At 35.8% G+C, this 19,184-nt stretch overlaps 1 protein-coding gene across 5 annotated transcripts in view; it reads left to right on the plus strand.

Annotated features, from left to right (window-relative positions):
- Positions 1–19,184, plus strand: part of NOX4 (NADPH oxidase 4) — a 158,123-nt gene that overhangs the window by 40,294 nt on the left and 98,645 nt on the right. For all 5 annotated transcript variants that reach the window (XM_073808326.1, XM_073808325.1, XM_033862150.2 and 2 more), the window contains 3 exons: positions 1,724–1,796; positions 3,782–3,862; positions 18,572–18,788. In XM_073808326.1, coding sequence (XP_073664427.1) covers positions 1,724–1,796; positions 3,782–3,862; positions 18,572–18,788 — 371 coding nt within the window. The remainder of the gene's footprint in view (positions 1–1,723; positions 1,797–3,781; positions 3,863–18,571; positions 18,789–19,184) is intronic.

Here is a 19,184-nt window from a genome sequence, read left to right on the forward strand (position 1 = left end):
GAAATTTTTTGATTCATCTGAGTTGTCATATATGCATAGGTGTGTATCAGCAGTTCTTTCTTTTTAAACTGCTGGTTAATTTTCCAGGTACAGACAAACAATTATTTATCCATTCATCTGTTGATGGAAATTTGAATTGTTTACAGGCCTTGAGTATTAAAAATAAAGTGGTTATGCACATTTTTGAACAAGTTTGGGGTGGATATATGTTTGTGTTTTGGGGGGTATATTCTTGGGAGTGGAAAAGCTTGGTTATTTTGTAGACATGCTGTTCTTTTTAAACAGTAGTTTTCTGCGCTATTTGTCCTTTCCTGTGAACTAGTGTAGTTATCTTGCTCTTCTCTTACCCCCTAGGAAGTAAGTACTCACCTGGGGCAATGGGAAAGGGAGTACCCTACGAAAGAAGTGTAGAGAAGAGATGATTTGGATTAGGCACATCTGGGAAAGGCAAGGATTGTTAGGCTTCCAAATTTGTGTATTGGGAAGAGTGAAAGGAGAGCATACTCCAGTATTAAGTTCCAAAGACCAACTCCCTTATTTCTCATGTGTCCCTTTACAAGTGGAAACTCGTTTCTATTGTACTGGGATTTCTAATGTTATTTTCTAATGATTCTAAACCCTCTGTGATCCTAACAGTGCACATCCCTGTTGCTCTTATATTGTCCCCAGCTCGTTTGCTTCTGCTGGTGGCTTATAGTCCCTGATGGTCCTTCTGTTTCATAGGTGGTTCCTTGTCAAGAGGAAGAGTGGGGGGATGTCTATACTTTTGGAGGCAGAATTGTTTCAATACCTTTTCTACAAAGATTTAAGATGGAATCTCTCAGCTAGGTCATTTAGTACTTTTTGTTGCTTGTATGATTATAAGAGTAAATAAAGGTGACTTATAGACAGAATATTTGATTTGGTAGTAATAAGATAATAAGAAATGAGGCTATTGTGATTTTCACTCTTCGATAAAGCATATCACCTATTCATCTTGGACGTGCTGTATGAGCTAACGCTAGATTTGTAGCAATCTATTATGTCAGTATTAATTTTGAAAATTGACATGTTTACACACTTTACAAAATGTTATGTACTACCAGAAGCACTGATTTCAAAATGTTTTCCATTCTGAGGGGAAATATGTCTGCAAGTGTTCTTAAAACATCAACACTGTAACTTTTTTCTTCAAGTTCACCATTTTTTATTCTACACTCGAAGTTGCAGTTTTTAGAAAGGTTCAGGTTTTGTTTATTTTTTTCTTGAAAATTATTCTAGATAGTGAAGCCCCAAAGAAATGATTTGACATTGAAACTGAAGGAGCTACTAGTTCCGTAAAAGCGGGGAGATGAGAGTAAGGAGGGTTTAGTACTATGGTGGAGAAAACCAAAACAACAAGGGAGTTGAATGTCAACCCTGTCCTGTTGTATTAATTATTGACTTTAGTTATAGTATGTCCCTATAAAAGTGTGCACATATTCACCATTCTGAGTAGAATATTTGAAAATACCAAAATGGACTCCTCTGTTAAAGGTGGAAAAGACTCTGCTTTGTCCTAAAGACCTTGAAACTTATGCTAATTCAAACAAGGCTTTTTAAAGAGGGAACATACAAGGAGACATACAATTTGAATTGGACTTCCCACAGATCAGCCTAGTACTTTGAATTTTAAGGTAATAACTTTTTGTACATTTTTTCTCAGCATGACTTAAGTTAAACATACTTATGTACGTTTTTATAGTTCCTGGCCTGACAGGGGTCTGCATGGTATTGGTGCTTTTTCTGATGATTACAGCTTCGACATATGCAATACGGTGAGTGTCACAGCCATTATTTTGATATTTCTTGGTCAGATTATTTAGACTTCGTTAAGATTATCTTCATTTTCATGGGTGGGAAACGTCTCGATTAACCCGAGTGTTTAGCCAATGCAATATTCTGGTTACTGGACTGTTCTGTGTAACTAAGAGGGAAATAGAGAGGCATTTCTATATATCATTTCCTGTTTTTGAAAAATCTCTTTCTTTCAGTCAAATATTCTGGGTTGTAAGAAATTGTGTATGGAGACTTTCCAGATACATATTCCAAAGTGGAATAAAAGGAGGCGGGGTGTGGCTTACTAAATATTAAAATGATTATGCTTCAGTAACTTAAAACAGGATAGGGAATTACTATATTGTACACCTGAAACTAATATAATATTGTAAGTCAACCATACTTCAATGAAAAAAACAACAACCAGAATAGGACTTACTTGCAAAAATGACCAAGACATTGAATTAAATGATAGTAGACAGAAAGCACTGTAAAAGACTTCGCTATATGTAAGAACCTGCTAAATAGTAAAGGTGCCATTATAAACTTGTGAGGAAGGTAAGGCTTAAGTGAATTAAATTCTAGATAAATTACAGTTTACTGTAAAAAATTATACCACTAAAGATTCAGAAGAAACTTTAAGTGGATATTTTATCAGCTCTCATAATGGACAAGGAAAAATATAGGAAATATTTGGCTACCTAAAAATATGAAAACTAAAACTCCTGAATGTCAATATACAATATAAAAACTGAAAAATAAACATGCTATTGCAAAAATTATTACACTCATATGGAAGTAGTACATTCTTAAATTTGGATAGTTTAACCCACAACAATTGAGAAATATGCTATAGAAATAGGTAATTATTATGAACAGATAAGTCACAGGAGAATACAAAGTGAGTAACACAAAAATGAAATAATACCTAATTCCACTTATACAAAATACTGAAGATGTATAAAGTGGAGTCTGGGTTTGGGGAAACAGGCCCTCCTGCACCATGATTGGGTTTGTAATTTATAAACATGTTTCAGAGAGCAATAGGTAATGTGTATCAAAAGCCTTACAAAATGTGTGTCCTCTGATGTCATAATTCCACTTCTAGAAATTTAGATTCAAAAAGAAGCAGATCTGTGCAAAAAGGCGTACGTCACAAGGATGCTAATGATCTTGTTTATGATAGCAAAAACTGTGACCCATGTAAATGTGACTCTATTAGCTCTTGCCTAAATTGGGGGTTCTAAAGTTTCTAGGGGTTGTATCAGAATCATTAAGCTTTTACGCATACCTGCCTGCCACCTCCAAGATTCTAATCCATGAATATCTGCCGAGATATATGAAATAAAATAACTGTTAGTCTTTTTACTTCTCTCAAACATTCTAGGTTGTGTTTATTATACCCATTCCTCTTCAGACTCTTCGTCCTCCCCCAGGACAATCACACAAGGTGTTTCTTTAAAGTTATACACTGTCCAGGAAGATAAGAGAAAATTTTAATGAACACTTATTTAGTCTATCTCCATCTGAGTTTCCTTTGAACTACTCTCAAAATATATATTGGGATAGAAACATTGGTTGTCTTAGAAGTCATTTGCAAATTGAGAATTTTGATAAAAAGGACAGCAGAAGTACGTATTAGCAGACTATTGCCTGCACCTTCGCCTTACATCATAATAACTTTAATATAAACAGCTGATTTTAATTCTTTCTATGTATCTTTATTTGAAATACAAAGAACCTTCAAAATGATAAAGCGTTACTTATAATTTTTGTCAGTTCTCTCTGCAGTGGTATGTTAATACTTTGATATTAATAGATAAATCTCAGATGAACTCATTATTAAATAGGAGTTAAAATATTAAATATGAGTTAAAACTCATATGTTAACTTTCAATTGTGACAGGTATTTGAAAGGATGCACGATTTTTTTAGTGAGATGGAGTGTAAAGTGGAATTGCAATTAAGTTATTTGTTTTTTCAGAGTTTCTAACTATGACATCTTCTGGTACACTCATAATCTCTTCTTGGTCTTCTACATGCTGCTGATGTTACACGTATCAGGGTAAGTTTAAACAAATGTTTTTAAAGCTATGTGTGCCTAAAAATGGGGTAATAAAAGAGAAATCTATAGAAATTTTCACAGGAAATGGTAAAATTATTTGGTTACTTGGAATTGAGGGTAGTGTCAAGAGTGGAATAAATAGTTCTATTTTCGACATAGCATGTTTTAACAAAACTAGCATAAAAGTATATTAAAATGGAAAGATAGAGTTACTTCTCCCACAATGTTGTAGTTTTTAAAGCCCCCTATAGTTATATCCTGATAAGCTCTAAAAGAAAGTGAGTAGGAACTGAAGAACTTCAAGAAGATATTTAGTGTTTGAATTTTCAGGAATTCATTATGTCTTGCTGCTGCAGAGTTTGTAACAGTGGAGTTACTAGTTTACTAATATTTGCAGAGACAGCCAAAGATTTATAAGACCCAAAGACAAGGATCTGTCAGAAACACCAGAAAATCACAAAAGGAAGAGAGATAGCATCCCAAGTTTTTACAAAGAATTTACCCCAAATACTCTGAAAAGTATGTTGACCCAAGCAGTACACTCAAATGTATGGTGCTTAAAATAATTCATTAGGTCAGAGGATGTAAATAAATAATATATTTTTGTGTATGTATATGTCTGCATGATTACAGAGTGGACCTGTGATTTTGTCTTGACACTCACACTAATATGACACAATAGGCTATTGTCTGGCATCAGGTTCACTTGGTTTAGTAGAGGGATACAGGACAGGAAACATGGAATGTCAACAGGATAATGTCAGGTGCTTCTTCAGTAGGGCTCCCTCTAGATGCACAGTAACCATTTTCCACCTTCTCTCCCTTACCTGAATGTAGTAACTCAGTTTTAAGATGAGACCATATAGATACACAAGGACTACCTTGCCTTGGGAAGGCTCATGCTCCACAGGAACCAGTCTCTTGGTAACAGTCCAAGTCTCCTCAAGGGATGCCCTCAGTTGCTAGAACACAGTGCATCAGGAAGCTGAGGTCACTCAGCATCCTCCAGGTCCAGATGCTTTCCATCAATAATAATCAATGCTGGTTGGTAACACAGCTGGCACTCCCTGTTTATCCTAACTCAAAATGTTTCCAGGGAAACAGTATTTGGAGAAAAGTTCAGACCTGCTGTTAATTTTTTCTTCAGAATGTTTTATAATGTACTTTGTCAGTACAGGTGCATGTTCAAAATGTTGTTCCCCCAGTTTTGGAGGCCATTGATTTAGACATCAGTATTATGTGGATCTCCGTCTCCTACGTCCTGGTTCAATTTATTCTGTATCGTGGTTCTAGAACGTATAATTGTAGAGCATTAGACACATGGCCATATATAATCCCGACTTCCAGCTAGCCATGGCTGCCACACAGGGAAGAGGGCCACCGTCAGTGGAACCTCTGGGTTCTGTTCTTTTCCCATTGTGGGGCTAACATATTCTGTAGAGCATTAGGGCACCGAGAAAGCCCTTGGTAGAGAAAAACTGCTTTATATTCTGTTCTTTAAATGGCTTGCATGCCTGTCCAGGGCTATTATCATAAAAATGGACTATGAGTAAACAGATGTGCTACTAATGAAAATACCAATTTAAAACATTTGCAAAGTGCTTACTATATGCCAAGCATAAATTCAGAATGATTTAGATGATTTATATTATTAAAGGATTATAGGGTTTTTTTGTTTTGATTTTGTTTTTGTTTTCTTTTTGCGGTACGCGGGCCTCTCACTCTTGTGGCCTCTCCCGTTGCGGAGCACAGGCTCCGGACGCGCAGGCTCAGCGGCCATGGCTCACGGGCCCAGCCGCTCCGTGGCATGTGAGATCTTCCCAGACCGGGGCACGAACCCGTGTCCCCTGCATCGGCAGGTGGACTCTCAACCACTGCACCACCAGGGAAGCCCAGGATTATAGTTTTATAAGGATAAATAATATTGTTAAACCCTTTTTATGGGTGGGAAAACAGATTTAGAGAGAGTACATAATTTGCTAAAGTTTGCTTAGCTGATGTATCCTGGATTCAAATCCAGGCATTCTGACTCAAAAACTTATATTGTTATACTTTTTTTTTGGAGAGTTCGGTACTTCCAAGGATTTGGTCTTAAGTTTTTTTAGAGAGGTTAATATCTTGATTTATCTGGAATTGTTCTCTCTTCCTCTCTCTCTCTTTAGCTATAACAGATGAGAGAAAAATATAATAATTTGTTAGTATAATTAGTTATGCATTCTTTTGCCTTTATGTTGTACTAAATTAAAACAGAAAATCTGTTTCTTTGTAATTCAAAGTAGAGTTATTTTTCAAAGTTTCAGGAGTTCTAACAGGCTTCTGAAGTTAGAGAGTATTAAGAGTCCTTTCTCCATTTTTTTGGAAGTAAAAGAAGGTATATTTAAAATTTGATTTTACTTCTGTAGAACAGGGGTCATAAACAGAAAGTGACTTTAATTTATGTAAAGAAATAACCAAAGACATCAACAGAATGAGTTAAATATAATCACTCTATTATACCAACTGAATTAATAGTTCTTTACATATGATTGATTAAAATGAAGAAAACAATTATTAAAATACTGAAATAACTGTTGTGCAACAAATATATAATGCTCTAAGCATTCTATAGTACACATTTTTTATAAAGTTTAATTTTTTTAATTGAAGTATAATTGGCAAATGAAATTGCATGTATTTAAAGTGTACAAGTGAATTAACACATCTATCATTTCACATAGTTTCCTCTTTTTTTTTTTCTGGTGTGAACTTTTGAGATCTACTCTCAGCAAATTTCAAGTATACAATACAGTATTATTAACTGTAGTCACCATGCTGTACACTAGATCCTTAGAACTTATTCATCTTATAACTAAAAGTTTGTAACTCTATGAAGTTTAATTTTTAATAAAACTATATAGATTATGCTTCTGGTGTAGGAAAAATTATTACTGATAAATCTTACAGCTTTCTTAAAATGGAACATTTCTCAAAATGTTCTTTTTTATCTTTAAAGGATCTATCTACAAGTAAATCTATTGAAGCTATTATTTGTGCCAATGTTGAAGACTTAGACATATCTTTATTTATAAAATTCCTTGATAATGTCATTCTCTAGCTTTTGGTTATACAAGTAAAGTGCAGCTATTCAAAACAAGCTTCTTGAATTTATATTGAGATTTCTGTTAATGGTATGCTTTAGGTTTGAACAGAAAAGCACTATTTGTTGGGCATTTGCTTCTTTCTCTATCAATGTGGTAAGTACTATAATAAAGTGTGAAAGAACTATATAATATATGATACTTAGTTTCCCAGAATTAGTAATTGGTTTGACATTAAACAAAAAGAGTTGAAAGAGCTAAAGACAATTTTAAACTGCATATTTTCCAAGTGTAAACATATTTTATTTTCAAGAATTCTGGTGGCCTAGAGAATTGAAGGATCAATGTGGGCTAGAAATTTTAGAAAATTTTTGACTTCAACAATGAAGCAGTTTGAAATTGTCGACTGGTTTCCTTCTATAATCAGACTTCTGTAGTAAGGACGAACAATTGCTTCATATGATTTTCTAAAGTCAATTTTATTTTTATAGAATCTCAAACTTTGAAGGAAGCTCAAAAGATGATTTTGACCAAGAATCTTTGAGTCTCCCTACAATATGTCTAAGTAAATATATAATTGTGAAAAGCCCATTCTGTTTTTGGAAAGCTCTCACTTTCACAGTCATTTCTCTTTTGAAACAGAATCTATTTTACTTTAATTTCTACCCAATGATTTAAAAGTCTGTGACTCTGGAGGCCATGGAAATTGAGTTCTTCTCCTTCTTTAAATTCTGTTCCTCTGTTACTTTCTCCTTTGAATAAATTAATAGTTAATATTCATTGAGTACTTATCTTACTAATGGTTGATTTCATTAAGTCCTCCCAACAACTCCGGTAAAATTTGCTGTTATTATTATTATTATCATTATCATTAATATCATGCCTATTGTCCAGGTGAGAGAACAGGGGCACTGAGAGGTGAAGAAACTTGCTGAAAGTCATGGCTAGTAAATAGAAGAGCTTGGGTTTGAACCCAGTTATCAGATTCCAGAGCCCACGTTCCTAACCAGTAAATCAAACTGGCTACAGTTTGGCATGGCTTCCCTGTATCCCTTTCAAATCTGGAAACCAAAATTAAATACGGTGTTCTTGGGGTATGCAATCTATATTGGCAAAGTGGAAGTCTTACCTTCTTTGCTCAAAATATTACAACTCAATATTATTTAAGATCCAATTATCATGTTCCACGATTATGCATGCCTTTAGCTTAACCTAGTTTTCATTCCTATTACCTATGTTTTAGATTTTTTTCATTAGGATAAGCAATTCTATTGCATGGCACCCTAAAAAACCCACATTTCATATATACTAAATTCAGATGTTTTATCAGTGTTCAAATAGATTTTTAAAATACATTAATTTTTTTTTTCCTAGGAGGTCAGTATAACATGGCAATTAAGAGCTACATCACTTAATAGCTGTATGGCCTTGCCAGATAATTTGCCCTTTCTTTTTCATCTATTTTATGGGATTAATAATAAAATATCTATATCAGGGTTGTCTCATGTTTAAATAAGTGAATGCAGCAATGTAGGCAGAATATAGATATATTCAATAAATGTTAGCAGGATAAAAAATTATACTGGTACTGATACTAATAACTGTAAGGAAGAAACTCCACATTTAATTTGCTGAAGAATCGTTTTTGTTTTGATAAAGACACTGCACTTTTGAAGAGCCCAGATTTTCCTATGAGCAAAGTAATTTGATAAACATATAACGAAAACTGCTTAGCAGATCAAAAGAATAATCTTAAAGGGCAACAGTTTTTATAATGTTGTTAGGTCTCAAAGGTTCAACTGATTTTAATGATAAAGGTTTATTTTGGGATTTGCAAGACAAGCCTTCTCCTGAGGAATTTTTTTTCTGATTTTTAACACACCTTTCTAGGAGGTTGCCATTTGTACACTGTACTAAAGATATTTCAATTCAGAAGACATTCAGAAAAAATTTTAAAAGCCAAAAATGTTTCCTCTTTCCAGCCATGAATGTAACTGGACGTTTCTTTCTTCATTTTCATTTGAAAAACTCATCAGGAGGCGAGATATACTGCCATTCTCACTTACTGATGAAAGGGTATTGGAGGGAAAAGCAATTATGAATGTCACAGAGTCTCAGCCCAGAGCCTAACCCCACTCCTTTGAAAGGCGTGTGGAGGGAAAGCATCGTAAATGAGATAGGGCACCCTTAAATGAGATAGGGCACCCTAGACTTTCAATTTTATGACAGTCAACGCTCCCACTGGCTTTAGCTCTCGGAAGTGTTGCATGGGTAGTAACTGTATTTTATTTTTCATTTACGTAAGAGAGGAAATATAATGTGAGAATTCTGGGAAAGAAAGGGGGAAGGTCCTTCTCAAAGGTGTAGATGGCAGTGAGAGCCAAACAATAGCGAATAACTGAGCCAGCTGGACTTCCCAGACTATATTTTATTACAAAAATGAGACCTGGATTATTCTTTTAAACAGAGCTTTCTGCCACTTGGGACTACTGCTGGCAAGAGTTCGTTGTAGAACATGATTTATATTCTGCTTGAATCATTTTTTTCAGAGAATTTAAAAGGAATGGTTTTCTAGGTGCATGTTTCTAAAAACATTTGTTCTTTAAACCCGAGGAACACAGTGAGCAGCCTTTGTCAACAATGACAATGAACCAGAGGCACTGTCAGCTTCATAGGTATTGAAACTCAAGAAGTTAACCCAGGGTAGACAAATACTTATGAGATTAGGCCTATTGTGTTGGTTTATCTTCCCTCTACTATGCCCTTAGGAGGAGAAAATTAAGAATATACTCTTGGGGGATGGAGGTATTTATGCAATATAGTTAAGTGTTAGAAGTTGTCGATTCCCAAGAATCTTCTCTTTTAGAAGCACTTGTACTGAGGGCTCCTTTTTGGTTTTTTTGTGTTTTTTTTTGTTTGTTGTTGTTGTTTGTTTGTTTGTTTTTGCGGTACGCGGGCCTCTCACTGTTGTGGCCTCTCCCGTTGCGGAGCACAGGCTCCGGACGCGCAGGCTCAGCGGCCATGGCTCACGGGCCCAGCCCCTCCGCGGCATGTGGGATCTTCCCGGCCCGGGGCACGAACCCGTGTCCCCTGCATCGGCAGGCGGACTCTCAACCACTGTGCCACCAGGGAAACCCTGAGGGCTCCTTTTACCCACACTGATGTGGAAGGAGGAGAGGCTTGTGGGATATTCCTACTGGGGAGAGGCACCAGCTCTTCTTAGAATGTCAAATGGAAACTTGGTGAAGCCAAGGGAAAGGAAGGCCCAGAAGCTGTATGTTAAGCCCAAAGTACAGAATATTAAACACTATATAAAACCTTAGGTAAAAGGGAGAAAGTCAGGTTATAGCTGAAGTTGTAGTTGAATAGTAGAAAATTCTCTGCAGTCTACCTCCATTATGCATCTGCGAGTTACAGTATGAAAGAGAAAAGAACATATAGCAGAGTGACGTATCCTAGGTAAATTATAGTGTTTTTGAGGGTAGGACTGTTTCTTACTTATCTTCATCAGTGGAATCCCTTTCATCATCAATCCTAAATCATCATTCACTCAGTGTTTGCTAGATTACATGGAACTGTATTAATTGGCTTTTAGCTAGGAATGTGTTATTCTTCTAGGCCCTTCCAATTTTCCTCAAATATTAAAGTATTGCAGATAGCAATAAAAATAATCTGTGTATTTATTTAAATGCAACTTGGATTACCATTTTGGGCCTGTCACTTATACTTAGTGTTATCTAGGTAATAAGTTATTATGGCAGCTGGAATATCAATTCCTGTGCCTGAAGAATTAACTTTTAAGTCTTAACTATTTTCGTTGTGTTGTAGACTGGCACATTTTTGCTGGAGATTTTTGTGTGCTTCTGTGGCTAAAAATTCTTTGGATCATGGAGGAAAGTTTTTCATCTCTTTTTATTTGTCTTCTTTCACATTTTTGGTTTTTTAATTTTTTACTTAAAATATATTGGGGGAATAAAATTCCTGAGGGATTAAGTCTTTGTTATGTGGAATTCAGATCCCCCCCATAATATTTACATATTTTCCATATGTTAATAAATATAGTGTTCTATACAACTATGATCTTTAGACATGTATGTGTTTTTTCCCATTTCTAATTTCCCATCCATAGGATTAATTTTCCTTCTTGTGTAAAAAATGATTTTTCTATGTAATAATTCCTGACTAAAGTCTTATGATTTATTTATTTTTGCTGATATTTTATCCTGAAAGCCAGGTAGGGGTGGGAATTGAGATCGTGCGGTATTTTCTCCCATAAGGAGGCCATTGTATAGACAGAGATGTGTAGTATATTTGAAGCATTTTCATGTAAATGAATTAATTTATGCTATGAGCTATGCTTACTAATGCATTTTTAATCTTCTAAACTGTGAGTTAACGTTCTCCCCAGTTTGAGGATAGAAGTAGTGAGCTTCAGCCCAAATACTTTCTCACATAATTTTAACCTCAGTGTTTCTCCTGGGACCTTATTTATAATAACAAGTGGTTCTGGCTAGAGGTACAGGGTGAGAAAGTTGGGGAGGAAGGAGAAGGAACTAGGGCTAAATTTATGGTAAAAATATTTTCAGTACATTAATGTTTTTTATGAAATGTGGAATAATCCTTTTCTCTCCCACTGCCCTTTTAGCAAAGCCTGAAAGCAGAGGAAATAGTAACAAATATTAGATGCTTACATATTTTTTCCTTCCCAAGAGATCAAAGTCCTTTCCTTTATATACCTGTGAAGTACAGGGTAACAGGCACTGTCTCTCGCTTTCAGCTGAGAAAACGTATTAAAATGACCTATTTGCCTTCACACACTTAGGGAGGGTTGGGATCTTGACCCTATGTCCTTAGACTCCAAGGGTTTGTTTTGCCAGCTGCACTGTGTCTGTGGCAGGGTGCTTAATTGCAGGGCTCACTGCAAAATGAAAATGCGGGGCCCTTTGATAGAAAATTATTAAGCATTTCAAGATGATGGCAACAGAGCATTGAACCAATTACAGTGCCTTTCTAAGATCAGGGTCCCGTGAGAGCACACAGGTCACACACCCATGATGCTGGCCCTGTTTGTGTTGCCCAGTCTCGTACCTTGGGCATCACCACCAGCAAGAGCTAGACACAATACATGCTCCACTCAAGCTGCAGGTTGCGAGCACACTCGGCTATCTGTAGCAAGAGCCCAGCAAAGAATGCAGAGGCAAGTATCTGGCAAGAATCTGGCTAGACCCGACAAAGTGGGGGCGAGAGTAGAAGCTTTGGTTGGATGGGTATCTGAGGCTTAGGGTTTCCCTGAGGCACGCTGGATCCTTAGTTTAGGAAACACTCTATTTCTAGATGCTGCTAACAGATAGGATTGACTCTCTTGATGACTTGTCTACCTAGGTTAGGATGGGCTCAGGTTCAGGGCAGGGCTGAGATCTCAGGTTGGACTTTGCAGTACTCAAGGGTGAAGAGGGATGCTGTAAGTTGCAGACCTATTTAATGCTATTCCCTGCAAAGTTGAATGAACACACATGGTTTATTTTACTAAATGCCATTTGCTAAAGTCTAGACATCTTTATTGAAATCAGAATGAGTTCAAACTAACTTCTGTGTTTGTTAAAACCGGGTGACTCCTCAATCACGTGTTTCAAAAATAACCACAAAAAATTATTTATATACTTCTAGCCATTTATTAATCCATTCAGTGAATATTTATCGAACACTTGTTACAGATTATAGGCACTGTTCCAGACACCAGAAAAATAGAGGCACAGGACAAATCTTTGACCTTAAGTAGTGTATATTCTAGTGGATTCCTCAGAATCCAGTGAATTCCAGTGGGTTTTGCAATATTGAATTTGGATGTATTTTCTTAAGCTCTTTTTTTGTACTTGAAGCAAAGTAAAAAGAATGGTCAGAAACAAGTTGTTATATTTTTTCTGTAAAGAAAAGAAATATTTTGTATGTTATAGAATACAAGGTAAAAAATAGATTCCTCCTGGGACAAGGATTTTTTTCTCCACTTTAAAAAAGGATTAAAATCACCACAAACATAAAGGTCTCATAAGCAACACTGCATTTGTTAAGAATGTGTAACTTGCAGTTAAAGTAGAGATGATTTTGTGATTCTCTTTTTGGCAGGCATAGTGTTTTGTAATATTTAACTTTTGCCGTAAAAAGTTCTTATGATTTCTATGTTTTAACCTGGTAGGATTTATTCTGTGTACTATATTATTTTCTATGACTTTGTCACAGCCAGGCATTAAAAAATAGTGGTATAACTATAATGCCTAGTGAGGAAAAAAGGAAAGAAAGAAAGAAACCTATTTTGTGGAAACACTGTTGAGTGTTGCAAGCACATCTTGAAATCCTTATGAGTACAAAAACAATAGTGTCCACAACCATGTGTTTTGATACAACATAAAATCCTTGATCTCTCATGATTGAAGGATGCTAGACATTCCAGAGATACTTCAAAATCTCTCTTTTAGAACATAATGCAATATACCTAAAATAAATTAGTAATAAGTGTTCCTATTCCCACATAGGCCATGTGCCTCCTTCCCCAACTCCCTGCCACATCACTGTCTTAACTTGGCAATATTCTCTGCTTACCATTCACTAACGTCTTTTTCTTTCACTTTCAAATGATTTTTCATTTAATTAGGAAAGGTACAACAATATAAGAATGTTCCCTTTATTTTATTATTATTATTTTTTTTTGCGGTAGGTGGGCCTCTCACTGTTGTGGCCTCTCCCATTGCGGAGCACAGGCTCTGGACTCGCAGGCTCAGCGGCCATGGCTCATGGGCCCAGCCGCTCTGCGCGCGGCATGTGGGATCTTCCCGGACCCGGGCACGAACCCGTGTCCCCTGCGTCGGCAGGCAGACTCTCAACCACTGCACCACCAGGGAAGCCCTCCCTTTATTTTAACTTTTAGATGCACTTGCTGTATTCAAACAAATTATGTAGTTATATTTGCTTTTAAAATCAATTCACTAGAAACTCACTGAAGACTTACTACATGCAAGAAACTTGCAGGAGGGCTGATGAGATTTGGCAGTGAGTGTAGTTATAAGAGGGATATATAAATGCACAAGATATTATCCCTTCTACTAATTTGGGAATAAACAATGTTCTTTTGTTCATACTACTCCCTCATATTGGAATGCCATTTCCCTAGTCTCTAACATTAGAATCTCCACATCCTTCAGTTGCTTCCCCGTGAAGCCCTTTTCAGAATGTCATAATCAGAGTTCATTATCTCTATGTACTCTCCAGGGGTCACTATACGTCTATATAGCCTTACTCATTTTGGTTTTTAGTTGTTTTTGCTTTCATGCCTAATTATACCCATTAAAGTTGTGCTATTCAATTTAGATTAATTACAATGAAATAATATGAAAAATTCAATTTTTTGCCTGCACTACCACGTTTCAATTGCTCAATAGCCAAATGTGGCCCATGGCCACACAGCACAGATTTAGACCATTTCCACCACCACAGAAAGTTCTGTTGGATGGAAGTGCACTAAATTCTAAGCTTCTTAAAGACAGAGGCCATATCGTTTAAATTAATACGTTTCAAAACTTAAATAATAATAAATGTGAAATAGGTGTATCTCAGTGGTGATGTGGGGCAAGGAAGAAAATCAGGATTATTCATCAGATAGATACAGCTGTGCATTATTTAAAGTGTTAATTAAAGTGGGCTCTGTTGTATTTGAAAAGATTGCATTAAACTCTAAAGAAAGACAGGTCTATTATGTTTGCTGAAATAAATATAGGTACTAGGGATTCAAAGAAATCACAAAGACCACATGTAATATTGAACTCAGTTTTAACAAACGTGGTCACAGTGAAGTAACTGGATTAAAAAGATGATATCTGATTTTTATCTATCAATCTAGCATCTATAATATCTAATGTACATTCCTATTCAAAATCCTTCAGAGTGAAATTATTTTATGGACTTGAAATATAATTTTTAAAGAAATGTTATATTCTAGGGTTGCAAATTCTAAGCATTTCTTCAGTAGTACCAAAGAAATTTCTAAAATTTCTAAAAAGTTCTGTACCAGTACTAAAAAAGTTTTATTTTTTACTAGTACAATGAAAAAGTAAGTTACTGCATTTATTTGAACTTAAAAAATAACATAAAATTATTGGTTTGGTAGAAATATACTACCTCCTTTTCCAGATATATCACCATGTAGAGCCATAAAGTTTATTCATTGCACACATTGGTCTTCAATTTCAGTATATTGTTCATAAGTAGAATGGGAATTCTGCAGGGGGAGCAGGTCTAGTACATGGGAAGGTGTATGGCCTTTGTACTCTGACTTGGCTACAGACTGACAGTGTGGTCTTGGGCAGATTACTTAACAGTTCTGAATGTTTTCACTCATTCTGAGATGGGGCTACTGACCTTTACCACACAAATGTATTATGAAGTTTGTGGAAATAGGTATTGAAGCAGCAAGCACCTGTCTGGCATGTACTACCTATCCTTCCAATACTAAGTTTGATACCTGCCAGTGTCCTTCCTTTTGAACCCGTCAGTATCTTTACCACCTAATTTAGCCAAAAAACCCAGAGATTCCATGCTTGATTTTTTTCTGATGAATGATATTTTTGGCTTCTTATCATTGTTTGCCCGTAGATCTTTTCTCTCTTATCCATGTTTCTTCAATGGCAACAACTACAATCTGAGACAAAGAAAAGACCATTTTAATGGGCATAGACAGAGGTAACCTATGCCATTAAGCTTGATAATAGCTTAAAATAACATAAAACTCTCAAAATTAAAAGGATTTTAGAATATTATATGCTACTTTATACACCAAGAATGGCGACATTGTTTATTTGATTGGGCTGTCCTGAAGATTTGTACTGCATAGTAAAAATATTTGTCATTCTAAGGACCATTAGCACATGGGGTGATGCCCACTTGAATGCTGTGATGACTTAGGAGAAGGAATAAATAACATTTCTTTGCCTGATGTGAAGCAGCCGCTTCACACACACACACACACACACACACACACACACACACACACACTCACACACACACTCACACACACACACTCTCTCTCTCTATCTGACCTAATTGCCAAGCTTTTGTTTGTTTTGAACCCCTTCCCTTAATGTCTACTTCTTTAACCAACTGATTTGCTATGCACGATATAGGTTTTTGGAGTGAGGGAGCTCAGGTTTCTGAATCCCATGCTTTGACTACTACTTAATTAATCTCTGACCTAAACGATAGCCTTGTGTTTCGCATCTGTGTAATGGGAATAAAAAGGCCTGGTATGTTATTTTGTTTTGAATTTTAAGTGGGAAATAGATGTTTACAAAATTCCTGACATACTTTCTTAATAAATATTGACCTTCCCCTCCCTTACTTTTTCAAAGGTATGTTGTGAGGATCCAATGATCCAGTGAACTAACATGCTGTATAGTAAGAGGTGAAGAGCTTAGAATTTGAGTCAGACCTGTGTTCAAATCTTGGTTCGGCCACTTATTAGCTGTGTGACCCTAGGGTATTAATTTATTAAAATAGTTTCTTAATTTATAAAATGGGAATAATAATTTGTATTTCAGGTAGCTGTGGTGAGGGTAATGTGAAATGTATACAAATTGCTCTGGACTGGACCTCATGTCTTCTATACATTACTAAGCCCTTTTTTTTTTTTTTTTGCGGTACACGGGCCTCTCACTGTTGTAGCCTCTCCCGTTGCGGAGCACAGGCTCCGGACGCGCAGGCTCAGCGGCCATGGCTCACGGGCCCAGCCGCTCCGCAGCATGTGGGATCTTCCTGGACCGGGGCACGAACCCGTGTCCACTGCATCGGCAGGCGGACTCTCAACCACTGCGCCACCAGGGAAGCCCACTAAGCTCTTATCAAATCACTCTACTCAAATTATTATTTGTGGTCTGAGTTATGTTCAGCTTCTCTAAAGATATCTTCTAAACTGGATTTTAAGTTTTTGGAGTGTTAGGGGCCAGATCTGACTATCTGTAGCACCATCTAGGATACTGCCAGTTGTATTATGCCAATGTTTGTTCAACTTAGCAACCAATAGAAAAAAATGATCGAGATTTTTGGCCTGCCCACCCATCAGCCACTACCCTTGGGATAGTTAGTAAGAGCAACAGTTTTGGGTAACTCATTACTTGTAATAAAAGCTGCATCAAATTAATGGATTTTTCAAGTATTAAAATGACACAATTGTATTATATGACTAGAACTCTATAAAAGATTACTTTTATAGAGTTTAGATTACTTTTAAAGAGTACTTGGCTCACATTTATATAATATGCATTCATTTATTCCATACCTAGGCCATATCTACTGCATTACTGAAAAAAAATGTGTGTGTGGTCTACCATGGATGTTATGTAATACAACCACTACTTAGATTCTCCTGACGTGTTCTCTGTGCTCTCCAGTGACTTCATAATGACTGGTTTTAGGGAAGAAAGTAAAATAAAGTGAAGAGAGAAAGGGAATTGAACATAAGTAAAAGGGGTAAAAGGGAGAATGATCAGGTTGAGTAGATGGTACATTCCACCAAAGACTACCTTAGTCATTGCTAAGTCATTGACCTATTTAGTGTCAGTTTTCTTGTTATAGTTTTTGTTGTTTGAAAATATCATCCTTGTAATATCATTTGTAAAATTATAGCCGTGGTGAACTTAAAGATGTACTTTTTAAATGTACTAAAATTGATTGTTTGGGAGCATGAAGGGTAATTTAAAAACATAGACAACGAGGAAAAATAATTTTGGAGACCAAAATTTTAATATCTCAAAATTAAAATAAACATTTTCAATGCTTTTCAAAATCTTACTTTTTTCTTCAAGATTTGCTTATGCCAAAAAAAATTTTTTTATATAATCTATGATTTCATGCACTATCCCTGTGAGGTAGATCTTACTTAACTCCTTATAAGAAATAAAGAGCACAGAAAGTTGAAGGGTTATCTTAAATCTCACAAAATATGAAATAATAAGAATGGGATTTTAGGGTTTTAAGTTCTCCTTCCTGATTCATTATTTTGAGCCTTTTATGTGGTCCTGTTTATGGAGAAATTGAAAAGTAAGCAGGTTTAGGGCCTGATTGCTGTGTATTGTTTTCAGATCACAGGAGATGCAAGCTTCCAGTTTCTGTTGTTATGTTTGTTTAACGTTTCTCTGTAAATCAACAAGGCTTGTTTTATCTAGTCTTAGCCAAATCAAGTATGATCCCCATACTTTTCCATTTGTGTTTGAAATTATAGTGAAAGTACTCATCATTATAGTGTTTATTGAAGTGAAAACTTGTATGTGATTGTATGAATGCCTAATAGACTTGAAGTAAAGGCTGTCAAATTCAAGAATATTTGGAAAGATTGCAAGTGTCTTCTCTACCATGTATTTGTGGCATTTGTGGGGGGGGGGTCTAAATTTTTTGATTTAGTTCCATAGTAAAGAATTTATTAAAAGTTTTAAGATTTCTCAATTGCTCTTAAGTAAGATATATGAGAAGCATTTTTTTTGGATAAATGCTGTGTAAAGTTAACAAGAAAATAAGGTTATTTTCTTGTACTCTGTTCTCTGATTTCAACCTCTTTTTCATCTCCTTGTTTTTATTTTTTTCTTAACTTTAGAGGGCTGCTTAAGTATCAAACTAATTTAGATACGCACCCTCCTGGCTGCATCAATCTTAATGGAACCCGCTACCAGAATATTCACTTACCAGAGTATCTCTCAGAACATTTTCATGAATCTTTCCCTGGAGGATTTTCAAAACCAGATGAGCTTACCCAGAACACATTTGTGAAGATTTGTATGGAAGAGCCCAGGTTCCAAGCTAATTTTCCACAGGTCAGATTAATTCTATGTCTTTAATAGTCTCTGCAAAGTCCATGTTTCCATAACAATTGATCAACATTGTATTTCGACATGTTTTTGAAGGTAATGAAGCAATTATTCTTGCAGAAGAGAATGTTTCAGGATGTTTCAATAGCAAGTTAGTACCTATTGTTTCATTATAGGCAGCCGACAGCTCAACGAGGAAGACCTATTATATTACAGAATATAGAAAATCCCTGCTTAACTGATCATATGGTCTTTGCATACTGTGGCACTGGTACTTGCCACAAGAAAGGTAGCAAAGATATTTTCCTTATGCATTGAGAAAAATAAGTTGAATAAGGAAAACAATAGTGAAAGAACTAGTACTACTACTAATAATTATTATGGTATATTATAATATTATGG

Source organism: Tursiops truncatus, chromosome 8, assembly GCF_011762595.2.
Source record: "Tursiops truncatus isolate mTurTru1 chromosome 8, mTurTru1.mat.Y, whole genome shotgun sequence".
Classification (NCBI taxonomy): domain Eukaryota; kingdom Metazoa; phylum Chordata; class Mammalia; order Artiodactyla; family Delphinidae; genus Tursiops; species Tursiops truncatus.